At 41.1% G+C, this 20,528-nt stretch overlaps 1 protein-coding gene across 2 annotated transcripts in view; it reads left to right on the top strand.

Annotated features, from left to right (window-relative positions):
- The first annotated feature begins 292 nt into the window (after positions 1 to 292).
- The window catches only part of LOC125711902 (mitogen-activated protein kinase kinase kinase kinase 5), a 33,968-nt gene continuing 13,732 nt past the window's right edge, over positions 293 to 20,528 (top strand). The window contains exons 1-12 of one of the 2 annotated variants that reach the window (XM_048981334.1): positions 293 to 393; positions 607 to 716; positions 11,755 to 11,812; positions 14,260 to 14,350; positions 16,152 to 16,216; positions 16,771 to 16,826; positions 17,081 to 17,128; positions 17,584 to 17,626; positions 18,115 to 18,187; positions 18,573 to 18,704; positions 19,603 to 19,665; positions 20,362 to 20,443. In XM_048981334.1, coding sequence (XP_048837291.1) covers positions 327 to 393; positions 607 to 716; positions 11,755 to 11,812; positions 14,260 to 14,350; positions 16,152 to 16,216; positions 16,771 to 16,826; positions 17,081 to 17,128; positions 17,584 to 17,626; positions 18,115 to 18,187; positions 18,573 to 18,704; positions 19,603 to 19,665; positions 20,362 to 20,443 — 888 coding nt within the window. In that variant the 5' untranslated portion in view covers positions 293 to 326. Of the gene's footprint in view, positions 394 to 477; positions 717 to 11,754; positions 11,813 to 14,259; positions 14,351 to 16,151; positions 16,217 to 16,770; positions 16,827 to 17,080; positions 17,129 to 17,583; positions 17,627 to 18,114; positions 18,188 to 18,572; positions 18,705 to 19,602; positions 19,666 to 20,361; positions 20,444 to 20,528 lie in introns of those variants that run through there. The other variant, XM_048981333.1, reaches the window with a different exon arrangement.

Genomic DNA, 20,528 nt, shown 5'->3' with positions numbered 1-20,528 from the left:
TTTATGTTGTGAACTTTGTTTATTTTTTTTTTAATACTGTTTTCTCATTACTTGCTCCTTCAACGAAAGAAGAACTTCATCCGGATACAGCCCATGTCATTATTTTTTTTTAATCATATTTGCACATGATATTAATTGAGTTGGTTACTTGATCAACTCAGAAACACTTCAAAGCAATTCAGGCAACAGCTGCAAAGGGGCCTTCCAAAGGCATTTGTCTTTTACGTCAACCAGATCGCACGCATAAATCGCAATACAGGATGTTAGTCACATTTTAAAGATGCGGCTCAGAAAGTAGGACAGCCGTGCAACTTCATTCTGTTTGCATGGCTTTTGCAGGCCAACGAAGATGCACACGTATTAAGGCCAAGGATATTGCAACTGCGTACACAGGTAACAGAAATGAGAGATGGCGTACGCACACACCCTCACACAGGAACACCCAACAGGAAATAAAACCAGCATTAATGTAAATGAGTCACTCATGGCAGGAGAGGGAGAGTAAGCGAGCAGAAAGGGAGGGTGCTTGGGTACAAGAGAGACAGGAAGGTGCGTATGTAAGCCTGTGTGCAGCAAAGAGTGAGAGTCATTGCCATGTCCCAGCAGTGATGGACTCTCAGAACCGTGCCGCGCTGGATATCTCTACCAGAAACCCCCAAGATGACTTTGAAATACTTTTGCGAGTCGGCGGAGGCACCTACGGAGAAGTCTATAAGGTAAATCGCCAACTGTGGCACCGGCGGTCTCACCTGACTCTTCATCATCCGGCATCCTGTTCTCTGGTTCGAGGTGCTGGCGTTCCCCAGACCGTTCAGATAAGCGACGCCATTGAGCCTTGGGTTTGCGCTCCGATGAGAGAGATGGGGGAAACCGTAAAAGCCCCCAGAGGGAGAGGGAAATGCCTGCATCTGTGTGTCACTGTTAAGAACATGAGAACTCTTCTTTCCTAAAGGCTTCTGGGTGACTTTTCTGCGCTAATTTCTTCAACGTTAAATATGTGCTCATTGTACGATTTGAAGTATCGGCATTTAGTTGTTCTCCACAAAACTCTGCAAAGATTCAAATCTCGAGTTTATTGCGAATATATGAGTTTCTAAAAAACTGAATAAAATACTTGCACTGAAAATTATCCTAACTTAAATTTTTACAGTGTATTTTGACTTTAGTACATAGTTAAAACTTCATATGATACTGTCAGAGTACTTTTTTATGACGAAAACAATTTTAGTTTTGGTTATTCTGATGAATCACTGTATCTGGTGAAATATGTGTTTAGATGCTTTTTTACATTACTTCCAAGTATGAAAAATGATTTTCACTCATGTCTGATTGTAGACACTGTACACTGTATGCAGTTTGAAGTCACTCTCGTTTGTTCTGCAACTGGGTTATGGATGTGATGTTTAAAGAAGCATTGAAGCCCTTTACAGTACTGAAAGTAAATGTGTTTTGTATTTGTTCTGGCTCCTTAAATGATCTACAACATATATCCAGCTTGAAAACATGATTAAAACATAGCTATGTGTGTGAATATATGTAGAGTAGTGCAGCATCTCAGAAGACGGAGTTAGACTAAAACTGCATTCATTTCACATCTAGTCAAATAATATCTTTGGTATAAAATGGCCAGAGAATGCGTACGCAGATCTGTGAACTAAGAGCTCCTAAACAGGAAGTTATAATTTTGATAGCAATCTTCTCATATGAGCTGGATGTGAACGTTTTCTATTTTTACTGAGAAGGTAATCTAATGAATAAGGAGAATATGAAAGTCTATTTCTCTAATTTCCCACTTAGTCTACTACAAGCAGACACAGCTGCGGTTTGCTGCCCAGTGATTGTGATCGTTACTTCCAGGGTTGTAGAAAAAGAGATGTGTTTGCTGGTGATCGCCTTTTATTTTATATTGTGCCACAGCGAAGTGTACCAAATGTCACTGCGACAGCGACGAAGCACTGAACGCTTTGTTCCACATGGCTAGAAAGCAGCGGTCTCCGCAGCTGCCATGTTCTTGAGAATGTGCAGCACACAGCCAATGCAAATTAGGGGGATGTGGAGCGTACTTCCTCTTAAGAGACACAGGCACCTTTTAGCTGGCCAGTAATGGCAAAAGCGCAGAAACGTTGTTCTTACTTTGAGAGCGGTTAGGATGTTGACAATCGCAGTCCCCAAAAAATGGAGCCATGAAGCTCTGGTGGCAGGCCTACTCTGTTCTGATACTAGCTGTTGTAATACAACGATAAAATGAGTAGAAGACTGCGATGTGAAACTAAGATTTGGTTATTGTAATATTGTAGGCCTACTCCTTTATATAAAGGGCCCTCCTTATATTCTTGTGTTAAAATGGGCTATATTTTATTAAATTACAGCCAGGCCTACTACGACGCGTGATGTCACAGCAGGAACATGTTCTAATGAAATCGATTATTAGCAGCCAAGTCCAGAACAACGTGGAATTGCATTTGTATTGGCGCGGTTTTCAGTCGGAGAGGAAAGCATCACGCACTGGTCTTAGGGAGAAATACTGCTTACAATCCAGTGAATGATACTGAGGTCCGATTCAGGAATGAACTGTTCTTCTGACGCGGTTCTTTTTTCAGTGAATAGTTGGTTTTCAAATCTAAAAGAGTTGAAAGTTGTTGTGCATCCACGCATTTCAAAGATCACTGTCTAAAACCTCTTGTGATATATGATGAATTTTCATATAAAAATACACAACAACCGTTTTAATTCACTTACGGCTGATTTTACCCCTCGTCGACTGCAGCCATGTTGCCTTCACTGCCCCTCCATTGTATTTGGTAAAAAATTGGTCACTGGGGGGGGGGGGAGGCAAAAGCAGGTTTTGTAGGGACCAAATCAGCCCAGGATCGCCCCCCCCCGCCCCCCCAAAAAAAAAAAACACATGGTACTCCCACAATATTAGTTGTGACATGTATCTGCTGGCCAACCCCCCCCCCCCCCCCCCCCCAGATCTACACCCTTGGCTTGGGTCCTTCACATTTTATTTAATACGGTTAGTTGAGGCCCTGGGGGCAGGGTGGGGTGGGGGGGTTTGGCTGCAGTAAAGTGTCCTGAATGTCCACCTTTCAAATGCCATGCAAAGAAATAAATCATGCAGAACACGATTATCATTCATATGCTTGGATTTCTGTTTGAGAACCGGAGAAGCTCCAACGAGCCACTGGAAAGCCGAAGCAAATGCACAGAACTAGCTGCAGTAATACATACACAACTGTATTCTACATCTGGCCAGTCAGGAGATGCTGACTTTAGTTAAAGAGCAAAATCGTTTAAAGGGTTTTGAAGCACTGGGCACCACTAAAGGTTATTTTAGATTGTAGCAGTGGTTCGTTTAAAAAAGAACAGTCTGAAGTGTCTTTATTCTTGTTAGCTGCAACCCTGGTGGTGCCACAACTGCGGTCTTGAGATATCACGGTATTTTTAAGGTGTAGAAGCTTGCAAGAGCTATAAAGTGTTTCAGTATTCCTGTAAGTGCGGACAGGACAGCAGGTCCATGATGCTTTGTAGGTTTTAAGAAGTTACACAGTATGTAATTATAATATGTGCAGTGAAATGTACTGTAAACGTTAGGGTCGTCGAACTTTTCAGTTTCCCTCTCCTCGGTGGGAAATGATTTATTGTTGAAATAAAAAGAGTAACTTTGTGCCCCGTTCAGTAGCACAAAGTACGATGAAAATAGAGAAGTGAAAGACCCCAAGATAATTGTCTTTTCTTCAGTATATGCAGAGAGAGGTTTCTCTGCGCTGCCTTATGTCCTTCACTGTCAGTTTGTTGGTTTAGTATGTCCCTTAGCAATACCAACGCGGTTCCGTCATGCGCGTCCATCAGTGCCACTGTCAATCGATTTCTGGGCAGCCGGTTCTGACCGTCATTTTTCGAAAAATGCTGCGAAACCAAACCTGAGGGAAAAAAATCATACTGTACATCATGCAGTACTTACTTTTAATAAATGTAAAAAAATGCAGCCTTTCGATCACTTGTCCACTTTCACAAAAGCAGCTGCTTGAAAACTGCAGCCATATTGACACCCACACACTGTCTGAAAGACAATGCAGAAAAATGACCTATAGGCATTTAACTGACATATCAAACGGAGAACAAACCCTGAAGGGGTGGCTTTTATTTTTACTTTGTTTTATCAGGTTTGAAGGCACTTGGTCACCTCACCCTGACAAATGCCTGTCACACGCTTTTCAGTCACCATGAAGGTTCCTATGTTTTTTTTTATACAATATTAGAAACCTCTACCCAGCTGGATACGCATGAAAAAAATCCCACAGCACTTCAACTAGCTTGTTCTGATACAGGGAAGTAGCCATTCTTTGGGGCCGCCTTAAGAAATCTCGTCTCAGCTAATGTTTTTTTGAGAGCCACCTTAAGCTCAGAGACCAGAGAATAGCATGGCGACATAGAGCAACCTGTATAGTGTGAGTTTTGTCCCAGTGCACATTTAATGAAGTACAGGTCATGAATCATTTAGTTCAGATGGTTGAACATTTGAAAAGCAATTCAAATAACTGAAGCTTTGCATGCAGTTACCTGTCATTTCTCAGTATTAATGCTGGTAATGGTAAACTGTAGGTTAAACTCCATGTTTCTCTGGTGTCAATCCACAATTTTAGTCATGCTGGTTTATATGCATAGTATTGGTAACACACTTCTCTGAAAAATATTATGAAACTCAACTAAAACTGTAATCTTCTCTATATAAATGTTATTTTCCATTATGTGGTTTTTACATTTATTATCTAGCTAAGCCTATAGAAATGTACAAATCGCTTCCATTGTGCAAGCTAGCCATACATTTTTTTTGATAAATATGTTGTTTATTTTTCTGTTTTCATTTTATGTTTGGTGAGACGTAAACAGGCATTTCCCCCCCTGAGCAGCATCCATTAATTACCCATAACTGCTCATCCAATGGATCTTATATCAGAAGACAGGCTACATGCTAACATACTACGGACATATTAGAGACACCAGACAACATTCTTCTCACAAAAACTGTGAGAGGGAACCAGAAACCTCCACACACAGACCAGGAATCAAACCCACAATGTGCAGGCGTGAGTTAACAGCACAACCTGCTTAGCCAAGTTATTCTTAGGGTCAAAGTTGGGTGAATGTAAAAGCAAAGGAACTCCACAACCATATCTGCACAACCACTAAACCTATTTTCATATGCATTACTTATACAAACTGAGGATACTGCCTCCATTGAGATCTCTCATGAGAACTGAAATGGAGGCGTATAAAGCTGTAGTGTGTCCTGTGCTTGCAGATATTCCTGTCTACCGTTTCAATGGCATGCAAAAAGGTTTCCAGAACACAACTATCATTCACATGTATGAGTTTCCCTGTTTGAGAACCTGGAAATTGCATGAGTCACTGAAAAGCCGAAGCAAATAAGTAACACTGTATCCATGGGAACACAAATAATGCAGTAGTACTTTCTTACTTAATGTATTAATTAACCAGAAACTAAGTGTTAGTTACATACTGATCCCATGTTCATTCCTCATTAATTGACCCTATCGGTTCATGTATTTCATGCAGTTACTATATTTGTTCATGGTTTATACTTGAGTAGTAACAGAGTTACTAAGTTACTTGTGCCCCCTCAAGTAAAGTGTTACCAAGCAAATGCATTTAACTAGCTAGTAAATATGCTATTTTATTCTGCATCTGGTCAGGAGAGGTTGACCTTACTTGAAAAGCAAAATGGATTAGAAGAATTATTTCATAGAGACCATTGAATGTTGTTTTGGATTTTAGCAGTGGTTTGCTTTCCTCAGAGTGGTCAGAGCAGGCTGGACAGAGTCCCTCAGGCTGGACAGGGTCCCTCAGGCGGGACAGAGTCGCTCAGGCTGGACAGGGTCCCTCAGGCAGGACAGAGTCCCTCAGGCAGAACAGAGTCTCTCAGGCTGGACAGGGTCCCTCAGGCAGGACAGAGTCCCTAAGGCAGGACAGAGTCCCTCAGGCAGGACCATCTCTGCAGCAGGCTGGAGCTGCTTCTGGAGATTCACTCAAGAATATCATTCTCATTTATTTGGAACAGACCTTTTCACTTACTGTCCAGGGGTGACTTTGCCAAAGCCTCCATAACACTGCGTTGTTTGTAAGTTTTACGTTTTAACACAGAACTTATGAACGGCGTAGCATTAAGAAGGCTTTGGGAAACTCCCCCCAGATGACATTAGGCACCCAAGCAGTCTAATCATTTTAAAAACTAGCTGCCTGTATTTGTGGCATTTCCCGCAGTGGTGGCTCTGCGGTACTCAGGACTACTTCCTTCAAAGGAGGACATGTACAGGTTACAGGTTAAGACAATTCTGTTTGTCATCTGTCCACTTTGATAATATAGTGAAAAGACGCAGCTAATCATTTGCCAGAACACATTTGACGCCTTGACAATCGATGGCTTCCATCAGTACTAGCTGAAGCACATGCCAATTGCCCCTTTGAGAAGATGGCCGCCTAGGTTGACTGGCCCTGATTTTCATAAATCATACTACCTTTATACCACATCTTTTTGGTTTTATTTCCCCATCTGAAAGGTCTTAGTTCATGTTCGAGACTATAATTATAAAGCAGGAGATTAAAATTCAGTTCCTCAACATCTATTCATCGTCACAATATATTGCAGCCTCTGCAGTCACTCTGCTTGACCTTCTGGGCAAATTACTGCAAAGTGCTTATCAGCTGGGGGTTTAGCTGCACAGAAAATATGGGCTGACTATGGATACAACAAACATCAGCTTTCCCTCCCTGAAGCTACCTTCTGCATACTGTAGGACAGTCTAGGAGTTAGCTTTGTAAGTACCGTCACACCCAAGCAGGGACTCTCACCAAGAGTCAGTCGAGAGTGAGATTCCAACAATGGTGCTCTTTTGAATTCGAATTTAGCTGTTAAATGTCATTAAAAGGCTTTCAGTTTAGCAAAAAATGGACCATTATCTTCTGACAAATCACTTAATTGACATTTATACATATTTATATTTAGTGTGCCTTTCTTAAGAGTATTTATTAGATTCACATAAATAAGTTTTAATATTTGAAAGACTTTAAACAAAAACCTAAAGGCAGAATAATAAACCAGAGACCCTCCTAAATATACTTAGCGAATATTCGATCTCTGCTGCAGCACGCATTTCTGCTGTCTATTCCGTCCATTTTCCTTGAAGCAAACCTGCGACCGGTATTTGCATTTGGGCTTTTTTTTTTTTTTTGATGAGCATCATGCGGTGGGGGGAGGGGGTGTTTGGGCGGGCAGATTTGGGAGGCTGATGCTGCAGGAAGCTCCAGGCGACGCACAGTGAACCAGCCGCAGTCGCTTTTCAGACGACAGGTAGATACTGTCAAGGAAGTGATGTGGCGCTTTTGATGTGCTCCAATATTAAAAAACAAGAGAGCAGATACGCCGTTAATATGCAGCCCCAGGCAGATGCACAGTATCTGCACCACTTTCAAAACTATGTTGTAATAGGTATAGAATAATTGTATATGGTAGATAATAGTACATATTGATTAGGGTACAGCTCCCCCTTCACAACTCTAACCAAAATAAGCAGTTGAAAGAATAGATTATAAACTTATATATAATACTTATGTATAACTGGGGTTTTTGTGCATGTGTCATTGGTGTGTGTGTGTGTATGTGTGTGAGTGGGTATACCTATCCTTATAGGGACACAATGTCTCCATAACATCCGTTTTTTTCCCTTATGGGGACCTGTTTCCTGGCCCCCATAAGGGAAAACTCTATTTTATAAAAATCAGTAACTGCTATGAAAAAGTAAAAAATGCAAAAACTCGTATTTTGCTTGGTTACATAAGGTTATGGCTAGGGCAGGGTGGGGGCTAAAGTTGTCATATTTAGCATTAGCATTTTTCCCATAGAAGTGAATGAGCGGGCCCCATAAGGATAGGTATACCCTACTTGCGTGCGTGTGTGTGTGTGTGTGTATATATACAGGGTCATAAACCATGCACATGCAGCGATGTGCACATCTGTCAGTGTTCCAGGCAAACAGCATTAACTTAACGTTCATGCTGCCAGTAGTCAAAACTTCTGTTTTTTTTGTGGACAATTTTAGTACTTATTAGCTGAGGTACACAGAGTCGGAAATGAACACCCAAGATGTGCAGGAAGTTGAGCAATAGGTGAAAATTAAACAAACAGCCTGACAGGGTATAAGTAAGGGACGCAATGGACCACACTCACTCCCCACACATGTGTTAGCGTTTGTTGAAGCGAATCGCTTAAAACGCACGTTTCAAGATTGTAATAGATATTTCATATTTTAACGCCTTTTTCTGTTCTGTATTAAAGGACTTAATTAGTCTTAAAACTAATCCTACAGTACAGTCCCATCGATGGAAACCATCTGCTATCTGCAAGTCACCTTATATTACAGGGAAATGTTTGCATTCTGTAACTCAGGTTAACTAATATTCCAGACAAAAGTTTAACAATAATGACCCTTTATTAATTCCCTTTTTGCCTGTACATCTTGCTGTCCATGAGACGCAGACGCATATGTAGCTGAGAGCAAGCTTGTCAGTAAAGGTCGGCCACCTGCAACAGTGCCCAGACGGCTGGTGGTTACGGAATTTGCCCCAGCGCCCACAAACATGTGACTATTTCACGGAGGCTAGACATAAACCAGTGACCTTCTGCTCACAGGCACAGAGGCTCAGCCCGCCAATCCATATGCCACCCACAAATATGACTATACAGGCTACAATTTGTTGTAAAGTCAAAAACTGGTCATTGAGCAGAACAATTTTTAAGCTACTCAGCATGGACTAATGTGTGCAAGGAGATGACATGTGGTATGAGAAATTCACACATCATTTTGCAGGCGATGCCTTTATTATATGCTTAGAATTTAAGTTCAAGACATTTGCCGAATAAGACAAAGTAATATTAATTCTTTATCCAGTGGCCAAGAGGGTAACAATCTGAATTAAATCAGAATTAAAAATAAAAATTACAGAAGTAATTCACATTCACATTGGATTTCTAGTCGTTGGGCACCATCAGAAAAAATGGCACAACATTCATACATTCATTCCCAACTATTCAGTGGTAGGACCTAACAGGCATCTTGCAAATACAGTTTTATTTTATTAGCTATCGACTGTTAGGCTTTATTTGTCTTTATTTGTCATTAACAATAAGCTGCTGCAATTTTTTCCCGAAATTACTTCAAAGTAAACATGTATACACAGAGAAAGCCCGGGCGGAATACTGATAAATGGCTACAGCAGCGATTCTCAGTCTGTGGGGGGGGGGGGGGGGGGTCACGACAAGTTCTGAAAGGGCTAAGAGGCAGAGTTGGAATTGTAAGCATTTTAAAACCTGCAAGTTCCTATGCTGCTCCACGATCAGATTTCCCAGCCCCAGTCCTAGAATTAAATTAAACAGGCACATCCAATCAGATTTATGCCATAGGAATTGATTAGCATAAATTGCAAACTGAACTGCTCGCTTGATCATAGCGTTAATGTAAACCGGTTCTTGATATAGGGTCGCGACTGAGCTGGCGTGGTAAAAATCGGGTTGCAGTGCAAAAAAGGTTGAGAACCACTGGGTTACAGAATATCGACGGAATATGGAAAACCAAATATGGACTACCAAAAGAAAATGACATCATTTTGATTAACGACCTGCACCTGCCACATGGGAAAGCCCGCAGGGAATCCCTACACTACATCTGTGATGATTCTTCCTTTGTTTGTCTCCAGCCCTCTTTGCATCTTTCAAAAATTCACTAGACATATTTGGATCCCTGCATTTGCTCTGAGCAGCAGACATGGATGATAAATACTTTCGTGTCTCTTGCTAAACTCACACCAAATACTTGACAACACAGTGCTGCGTAGCTCTGATGCTATTGCAGAGGAAACCACGATGGTTTAAACGGGCTCCACATCATGGCAAATAGTACTTGTTTGTTTGTTGACCTTTACATCTTCATACTCTGGATCCCAACCACCATCACCCTCCGCATAAACTTTCCACTGTTTATATACGAGGGTCCACAGGCTATTAATAACCTGCGTTGTCTCACATTGTTAGAAAAACAGACGAAATATAATGACACTTATTATGACTAATCTGTATACATTTAATTGCTGTCAACTACTGACTTTATCAGTGATTCAACCCTGTGAATTCAAAGTGTAAAAAGTCTGTAGCATTTAATACTATAAACAGTAATAATGCACTGTTTGGAAATGAATACAGTATTTATATTTCGCATAACAAACACCACAGAGTAAATTTCTAGAAACGCAAGGTCATTGCTGATTATTAAGAACGTAATTCAGATGTGTTCTGAGTGGGGCGCCTTACTGTTAACTCATCTTTTCATTGTGGTCACCATGTTTGTCACTTTGTGCATTGTTTGCTCTTTGTTGAGAGTCATGGAGTCAGTAGTGGGTGGAATGTGGTGATTTCAGTAGAGGACGTTCCAAGTCAGAAAGTTCCACAAGGAGGGCGGTGGGACGCGCAGTGGTCTTCTCTAAAGCACTCTCGTTATTATTTACCGGCTATTTCTGATCGTAATCACAGTGGCACCTTTTTATTTGGGTGCAGTTATATTTAGAAGCGAGAGAGAATTGGAAATGATGCTAAGCCGATAATTTCCCACCTGGGGTGGGGGCATTCGATAATACTTACTAACCTGGGGACAGGATCAGTGCCAGTAAATCAGTCGGGCAGATTTATTGAACATATAATCAGTAACGAACAAAACATTAATACACTATAATAACTGATCTAGTTATGCCAGAGTCAATGCTACAATAAATCAGCAATTACGTCATAATCAATCATTTTCACTTATTAATTTTTTTTACCCATGGGGCGTTGAAGGGGCATAGATACCCTGGCAGATTCAGGGGGCCCAGCACTTGATAGGGACCCCTGAATATGTGCAATAATGCATAGAATTCGGTGGCGGGGGGGCAGAATTTCTAGAGCATTAAATTCAATAGAGTATGCCATAATATAATATTAAGATTTAGAAAATGAACTCATTTTATATTTTTTGATGCATTACACTAAAAGCTTTCAAATGTTAACAGTGTTATAGTGTCAGTGGAGTTTGCATGTCAGGAATAGAATCAAAAGTAAATTCTGTCAGCAAAAAACAGCTCAATGTCCAGCCTTGGACTAGTTAGAGGTAAAACAGGAAACACAAAACTACAGAAGAATACAGAATCGTTTTATAGAAGCTTGGCAGAATAGTCACACGTCTGTGGACCCTTAATCTCCAGCTCAATCTGTACCATTACATATGTGGCCGTATGTCATGGAGAATAAACTGGAGCAGGTGAAAAGAGAATTTCCCCATGGTGATCGATAAAACGTCATTATTATTATTATTATTATTATTATTATTATTATTATTATACAAGTAATAGAAACAATAGACCGACTTAATACATTTTATTTCATTACTTTACCTGCTTTGATTTTGTTTTATTTTTTGAGTGTTGACTTTTTATCATATCATTTTTTCATTCTTATGGTAATTCTATTCTTGTCTTCTATATAATTTAAAAAGTTGAACAAAAAATATATAGTTCCTATAACTACTAATTTTTACACTTGCTCATAAGGAACATGAGAAGGAGAGCAGGAAAATGTTGAAGGGTAGAGTGTCCCCTATTTATGTACCACAAAGACACTAAGAGAATCTTGTCATCCTGTGATTTCAGGCCCGAAACAAACAGAATGGAGAAATGGCCGCCCTCAAGATCATCAAGATGGAACCAGGTGTGTCTCGTTCTCTCATGGGCCGCCATTGCACAGATTGTAGGCCAACTGTTGCATAATCATATGAATACAATCAGAATATTAGAACACTCAAAAATAAATGTAATTTCAGGGAATGGTTCAGAAATACTCTGAGTATGATATCAAGGCAGTGTTCATCTGGATAGAACTTGGGGGTTATTTTCAGATGGATTTTTTCTGACCCATTTGACAGTTAATTTCCACAGACTCAGTAAGGTACACATCTGGGCACAAAGGTATGCATAATGTATACATAAGGTATGCATAAGGTATGCATAAGGTATACATAAGGTATACATAAGGTATGCATAAGGTATACATAAGGTATGCATAAGGTATACATAAGGTATACATAAGGTATGCATAAGGTATGCATAGGGACATCATTGTATCATTGTGGCTAACCTTTCTGCAGGCCTTTCTGGTTCAGATAAACTGAATATATAATAGAAATGTAATGTATGCTTATTATTTAATAATCTTCCAACCACTGATCTTGGTCAGGGGAGGCCTGGTGCCTAGTCCAGGGAACATACAGCACAACCTTGGATGGGATGTCAGTACACCACAGGGCACATATACTCACAATATAATTTATTATATGAATCAGTTTAACAGCATGACTTCGGAATGCAGGGAGACACCCGAATGAGCAGAGGTGGAGATTTCAGGTTCAGAAAGATTAAGATTTTGCTTCAAACGACCAGTTGAGTACTCTGTCACCATGACTCTGTATACTCAATTGGTTGGTTGAAACACATTTTTTGTCTGGACTTTTATGTTTAAAAAAGTTCATACTGCCTGCCTTCTGTGTAAATTGACTCGTTGGACCTTATAAAAACATCGCAGTTTTATATTCATTCTCCTAAAGGCAAGGGAAGTAAATTTACAAATAAGCTCACGTAGTAGCAAGATGGATATAAGGGGTGTATTTTTTCATTGCTTAATTCCTGTAACACATAACAGTGTACATAAAACTGAAAATACTCATACTGTTACGTACTGACGCATTTGGGTCATTTCAGGCTTAATTCATAGCTTTTGTTAAGCCCAGCCAAGCTAGCTGAGATATGCAGTTCAGTCTTTTGTACCCCTACAGTTAGAACTGATTTTGGGTGTCATCTGATGAGCTCCTAATTACGTCTCTTTTTTTACATTTTCCAATATATCACCCGCAATTCACCCCCATATCACCATAATAGGGTCCCATGCAGGGGTGGGTCGCCAACTGGGTTAGTTCAGCATAAACTGAATTTACTCATTAACTCTCGGATCTTCGTTTATTTTTTACGTGTACATCAGGACACTTTAGTGAGGGGGGGGTTGAGTAAAAAAGTATGCATTAACTCTAGCTTGCCAACATCCCTAGTAATTCTGCACTCTGAAAAATGAAAAATCTAACATCAAATACTGGTTAGTCAGGCCGTTCAAGCTGATTGGTTAACTGGGAAGAATGTCAAGCTGGGATTGGCCAAGAAGACCCTGTGCACATCATCGCCTAAGTGAATTTTTAGACAGGCGGCGATATACATATCTGTGCCGAGAGATAAATGTGCGACGTAATGTGCTCTCTTGTTGCAACGTGCAAATTGTTTTACTGGCCAACATTCAGTTTTTTGTACTAACTTTAGACAGATGGGTGAGCTTAATTTTCAGTCCATGTCCCATATTTAAAAAGTAAACAGAAAAAGACACCAACAAAGTGTCATACATTGGGTTTGCATAAAGGCCACAGAAAGACAAACATGTTTTGCTTGCACTAGTGGCAAAGCATTGGATAGTGAAAAGGCTACATAAGTGATTGGTGGATTTTTAAAATGGCGTAGGACCAAAAGGGATTTCCCTGCCATTTATGGTATCAATGAAACCTGCTGCCTACAAAATATACTTTTGTCCCCACTTTACACCATTCATAACAGGTACGTGTTTTAGCTGTGGGGGAGGGTTAGCGGGGAACAAGTGTGAGTCACAGGATATGATGTGCATGGGGGGGGGGGGGGGGCACAAAGAAATGGTTAGATTGACATGAAACCAGGTTTCGTGAGTACTTTGAATTACAAAACAAAGTGCAGAAGAGGACCAATACACAAAACGAAATTAAAAACAAGAGAGCATGACGTGCAGTAGTTCTTCAAAATCACCCGTGCCATATATCTCCATTCAGTACATATTGTAATATGTAATACTGCTACAGTAATATAGTCGTGGCATAAGTAGGGCAAGGAGTGTCATGCACACGGGAATTTTATACACATCACACGAGAAGCAAATGAGTAAACGTCTTCCACTTGACTGATATAGCTAACGAATAACTTGACTGTGCTTTATTACAGCTCATCCATTCATTATTAATTAGGCTCGTTAGGTTGAGGAATTGATTTATTTATTTTTCATTCTAACGTCGTTTTGCTGCACGATCCCTACAGAGGACGACTTTTCGGTGATCCAGCAGGAAATCGTGATGGTGAAGAGCTGCATGCACCGCAACATCGTAGCTTACTACGGTAGCTATATCCGGTAAGGCTCCGCTGATGAGGTGTGGTGCACATAACCGCAGTAGAAAATTGTGCTGGTATCAAAGAATGTGTGCTGACCATTGAAGAGCCTGCATTCAAAAACACACTCTTTGCTACAACAGCACCAGAAATCGTAGCGATCATGTTATATATCCTGTTGTTTGCTGTCGCACCAGAGATGTGAACAAATGTCTTGCAATTGGTAAATAAATAGACATGGATGAATCATTGAATAACATTTATTTAATCTTTGTATGTTTACCCACTGGGTCATTATAAAAGTAATTTACTGGGAAAACACTGGATTATACAGCTATTATAAAAATTCAGTAATATAGCGAAAAATTTAAATAACGCACTATACATTTTATAATGCAGTACATTTGCTTTTGTCCCAAGAATGACAATATCTTCCATCCAGACCACCACAGGGTATGAGGCAGGGGTACATCCTGGATGGGATGCAAGTCACACACACACACACACACACACACACACATTTGTAATCATATCTTTGTAGGGACTCTCCATTCATTTCTATGGGGGGAAACTCTCATCACAACACGACGACCTTAACCCCCACCCAGCCCTAACCTTAACTATAAGTAGCCAAACAAAATACAAGACTTTTGGCATTTTTAGATTGTTATTGCATTCATAGATTCTTATAAAATTGAGGTTCTTCTTGTGGGGACTGAAAAAATCTCCTCACAAGGCAAAAAGATGCAGATGTTTATCACGATGTGGGGAAACCCCCCCACAATGTAACAATTATAAAAGCGGAGATGTACAGAGACACATTTGAAGCAGATACCAGTTCACCTACACCCATGTGGAAGGGACCTGGCAGAATCACACATGAACACAAGGAAAACATGTAAACTGCGAACGCACACAGTCAGTTTAAGAATCAAATCAGCGATCCTGGAGGCATAAAGCTCCGGGTCTTAATGTTATATTCTTGGTGGCTCACAATAAGTCTTTGGCCTCCATAAACATCACTGGAAAAATGGCTAAATTAGCTGCATTCATGTGATAATTGATTAGAGTTGATGTACTTAGAAAACACTGTTCCCTACAAGTTTGTATATGAAAAAGCATTGTCTTACATTATTGATGATGAAGCACTACGATTTACAGTCAAAGAGAGGGTGATGTATGCTTGAGTGACCCCATTTTCTTGCAGCAACTAAACCTCATTGTACGCTGGTTTCATAGAGCTCAGCTAAAAGTATGCATTTTTTTGATGTTTTGCAGGCTATGCACGATTTCATGCACACAGAGAAGTCTGTTTCTGATTTAGATAATGTTACAGGTGGATTTATGTTTAACAATGGATATAAATCCATCCATCTTATAACTGCCGATCCTGTTTACGGTCACAGGGAGGCTGATGCCTATCCCAGAATGCACAGGGCACAAGGCTGGGGTACACCCTGGACAGGAGATGGCAAACCCTTGCAGAGCACACACACAAACTCGTACTTGAACACTTCAGGGTAATTTTGAGATGGCTTTCTAGCATAATTACATGTCTTTGGCCAGGGGTAACCCAAAACCTAAAGGGAACCCATGATACAATAGAAGACATGGAGAACATGCAAACTCTACACACCAGATGGTGTGTTGATTCAAAACCCAAAAAGCACCGGACCCACTGACTGACTATGCTGCCCTCAATTTTATTCGTTACTTGAATTAATATGCCCATTAAAAATCATACCATGTTATTTGATATAGCTACTTTGCTTACTTATCAGTTTCCAGACACTAATATCTTATTGTACTGTGTCTGGATCCAGGGCCAACAAGCTATGGATTTGTATGGAATACTGTGGTGGAGGATCTCTCCAAGACATCTACCATGGTGAGTCACTGGACTTCGGAATACGGGAAGTGTTAGAAACGAAGTGTTAGAAAGATGAATGACAAAAATCCAAAGTACATCAGATCAGCAGGCTCTCTGTGTTAGATTGTTGCATACTGCTCACTGCCCAGCTATGACTGCATGTCTCCTGCTTTGGGTTTAGGCTAGTTATAATGGGTAAAGTGGTTATGATGGTTAGTTTCCTCACATGTATATTGTTCTGCTTCAGTCACAAATATATTTGTAACTTGCATGCAGATGTAATTGTTTGACAGACACATTTGTCCAAAGCCACATACCAGGTCAGGTCCAGTGAACCGCATATTACAAATATATAGCAGTCAATGAGTCAGCTAGACAGCTAGGCTGAGCTTCCATAGCAAGAACCAAATATGACAATTATTCAAATAAAAACGACTAGGTGCAACACTAGGAGCAGTCAGGGAACATAAGACAGCAGCAGGGGAACACTGGATTTAGACTATATAAATCACATCAAACAGATTCCGTGAAATGTAATAATTTTAGCATCCAATGTTGCCTTCTCTTTGCAGTGACTGGACCTCTGTCAGAGCAGCAGATTGCCTATGTGTGCAGAGAGATGCTAACGGTAGGGAACAGCCCAACAAGCAGAGGTCCAGACACTAATCCAATCCAAATCCAAGCCAAGATTTTCTTTCAACCAATTGATTGAGTATAAAGAGTTACAGTGTCAGAGTACTCAGCTGGTTGGTTAGAACAAAATCTCGGTCTGGATCTTTTCTTTTTGGACCTGAAATATCCACCTCTGCCAACAAGGGGTATTTACAGATCCCACCCAGCTGTCAGACTGTTACAATCTGTCTCCTCTGATCATTTCATCAGGGTCTTGAATATCTGCACGGACAGAAGAAGATTCACAGAGACATTAAGGTAAAGCCGCCCGAGGCCGCAGATTAAAGAACTGCGGCATTGCTGCTGCACTGCATGCATGCTCTGCCTTCCTGCCCACACATTCATAATGCACCCACAGGCTTTGGTATATCCTTACCACAGGATTATACTAGAAAATGCAACCAGGTAGCAGAGCTGCAGCATTGAAGGGAGACCTGCAAACTGGAGTATGTGTCTTGTTGCAGGGCACGCCAATTCCTTATCCAGATGAATAAACTGTAGCCTTTTCACATTCCGTAGCATAGCCCATTGCACACAACCGCATGTTCTCTGCAAAATGCAACAGAGCATGAAGGAAAGCAGGCCGTTCTACGGGTACTGCATTCACATGCAAACTCAGAGACGCATCCACTCCCTATATACACAGAAAACCAGAAAATCAGATAAGAATCTGACCACCTGGCTCCATGCATCTTGACTTTTTTATCTTCCAGGGTGCAAATATTCTTCTGAATGACCACGGAGAAGTGAAGCTTGGTAAGTTGTGTCTACGAAGGTCCTGCTGCATTGGGTAACTACCTGTTACCGGTTTGCAATCCCATTTACTAACCATCGAGATGCACAACCTTCATACTAAATAGGGTTCCGATGGGCTTATTTTCTCTTTATTTTTTTTGACCTCATATCAGCCACAGCTATCTTAGATCAGTGCACATTTTATTTCAGCACACCTAATTATAAAATTACATATCAGCATTTTGATCTATCAGCATTTCAAGAGCACATGTCTGTGTTACATGCTTATCTTTTCAGTATGATGCTAGTCCCTATTGTAGCATCAATGTCAACAATGGATTTGGAGTGCTTAAGACTTACAGAACAGTTCCTTGATGAAGAAATTCGAAATATAAGCATATGACATCTATGAAAGTTTAATTAACACATTAATTGAATATCTACACCAGGTAGTCAGGATCACTGTAACTCAAGTGACATTGAGAGTAACTGCTGTTTTTTTTTTCCAGCGGACTTTGGGATTTCAGCGCAGATCACGGCCACGTTTGCTCGCCGCATGTCCTTCATTGGAACGCCATACTGGTGAGGTTATGAGGCAGGAGCTCACTACACTAACCCAGCTGATCAGTGGGCTCTGAGAAATGCTGGCACAAGTATAGGAATGAAAGCCGGGCCAAAGGCAGAAACAAAATGCATGGGGGGTCCGTCAAGATAGGTCCCTTTTGGTGGGGGGGGGGGGGGGATTGTCCACCTCAGTAGAATTCGCCATTTGAGCTCCATTGATTTCACCAACAGGGGGCCGTAAATCAAATTTCAAAGGGGTTCAAACTCGCAATTTTACTACTGGGGTACATGCTTGATTGGTGATTAAAAAACATGCTGGGGAAGTTAAGCCCCTTATATTACTTTACATGGCTGAATTGATTGAAGCTCAGAGATGCAGGTGCTCTTTCGCTCCCGATCGCAGGATGGCTCCAGAGGTTGCCGCCGTGGAGATCAAGGGTGGCTACAATGAGCTGTGCGACATTTGGTCCGTGGGCATCACTGCCATCGAGCTGGCGGAGCTGCAGCCTCCCATGTTTGACGTTCACCCACTCAGGTATGGCCCAGCCACGCCCAGCGCACGCACGGCCGCAGCCCATTGGTTCACGCAGGATGGCAGGCTGACATGAATATAGTCACCTCTCATATCAGCAGGAACTACTGTGTGTAGAGTACTGTGGAGAATAATAATTCTCCACACTATAAACTATAGTATTATATCTGTCATGGTGGTGCAGTGTTTAGCACTGTTGCCTCACACCTCTGGGACCCGGGTTCGAGTCTCCGCCCGGGTCACATGTGTGTGGAGTTTGCATGTTCTCCCCATGTCATCATTTCCTTCAGATACTCTGGTTTCCCCCCACAGTCCAAAGACATTCTGAGGCTAATTGGAGCTACTAAATTGAACAGAAGAACAGAATCTGTTCAGAGAACAGAAGACATTCTTGTTGTGTTACTGTTCAGTTGCATGTATTCTAACATTAAATTGTTTTTCCTTTTCTGAGCAAATACACTTATACACTTACAACCCAGTAGGTAGAGGTGGCAATTTCAGGTCCAGAAAGTAACAATCCATACCATGATTTACTTTCAACCAACCAGCTGAGTACTCTGTGACTGTGACTCTTTATGCTCAACTGGTTGGTTGAAAGTAAATCTCGGTCTGGATTGTTACTTTCTGGGCCTGAAATTGCCATCCTCTGCCAGTAGATAACATTTTCTTTGGCTGTTTTATTGCACAGTGCTGTTTGTGGACATACACTAACATTAAAGCAGAACTATGCCTCCCGGCACAAAGAAATAAGACACTCGTGTTTATTTATATACAGACTGTTCCCTTGCGTACTTTTTTGATGCTTATCAGCAGCAGGCATCCCTGTTCCCCCGCATGTGCGATAGCGCAGCCTCGCAGAGAAATGCACACTTGCTGCACTGACAGTCTCATCCATTTCCAGGGTCCTGTTTCTCATGTCCAAGAGCGGCTACCAGCCTCCGAAATTAAAGGACAAAGCAAAGTGGTGAGAGATGGATATTTCACTCACTTTTCACCGAAGCGATTCGCAGCCCTTGCAGTGTCACGTTTTTAATGTAGCTTTCAAAGCAGGATTTAGTTTTTACTTCACTTTTACTTTAGTGCTTTTCTATGGAATTTCTTCAACCCCCCCCCCCCCAACCATGCTATTTTCATAAGCAACACCCCATCCCCATCTTCTGCCCTCTGGCTCACAATGGTCACAAGACCTATAAAAAATTTTACCCAGGAAAATTTATCATGTCACTGTTTCCTAATCCAGTCCTCGGGGACCCACAGACGGTCCATGTTTTTGCTCCCTCCCAACTCCCAAAATTGTGGATTGTCAGGCAGGGAGCTGGAAGGGAGCAAAAATGTGGACCGTCTGCGGGTCCCTGAGGACTGGATTGGGGAAAATTGTATTAGAGCTTCTAATTTTGTGTGCCTAATATTCTGAAGCACAGGATTCTACACAGATTTTGCAGTTCCAAACTAAACAGAATCATGTTAGCAGTTCTAAACAATGACAAACCGGGTCATTCCACTACAACCTAACTCTCGTTCATGTTTACTACATCATTATGTTGCCAGAAATCATAACCTGGGCCTCTGAAATCATCTTTGTTCACCATTACAGGGTGTGTGAGAGTACATTTGTCACCCATCTGTTGGAGGTATAAATCTCCGTTACCTTCTCTCTTAGGTCAACTGCATTTCATAACTTCATCAAGATGATGCTCATCCGGAACCCGAAGAAGAGGCCCAGTGCCTCTAAGATGTTGACGGTGAAAATGAGACCCTTCCTTAATTCCGTCCATTCTTCCTGATATTCCTATTTCCTATCATCTTCAAAAACCTAAAATGAAGCGA

This window comes from Brienomyrus brachyistius, chromosome 17 (assembly GCF_023856365.1).
Source record: "Brienomyrus brachyistius isolate T26 chromosome 17, BBRACH_0.4, whole genome shotgun sequence".
Taxonomy (NCBI): Eukaryota; Metazoa; Chordata; class Actinopteri; order Osteoglossiformes; family Mormyridae; genus Brienomyrus; species Brienomyrus brachyistius.
The sequence above is the reverse complement of the archived record's forward strand: the minus strand, read 5'-3'. Positions and strand labels throughout refer to the sequence as shown.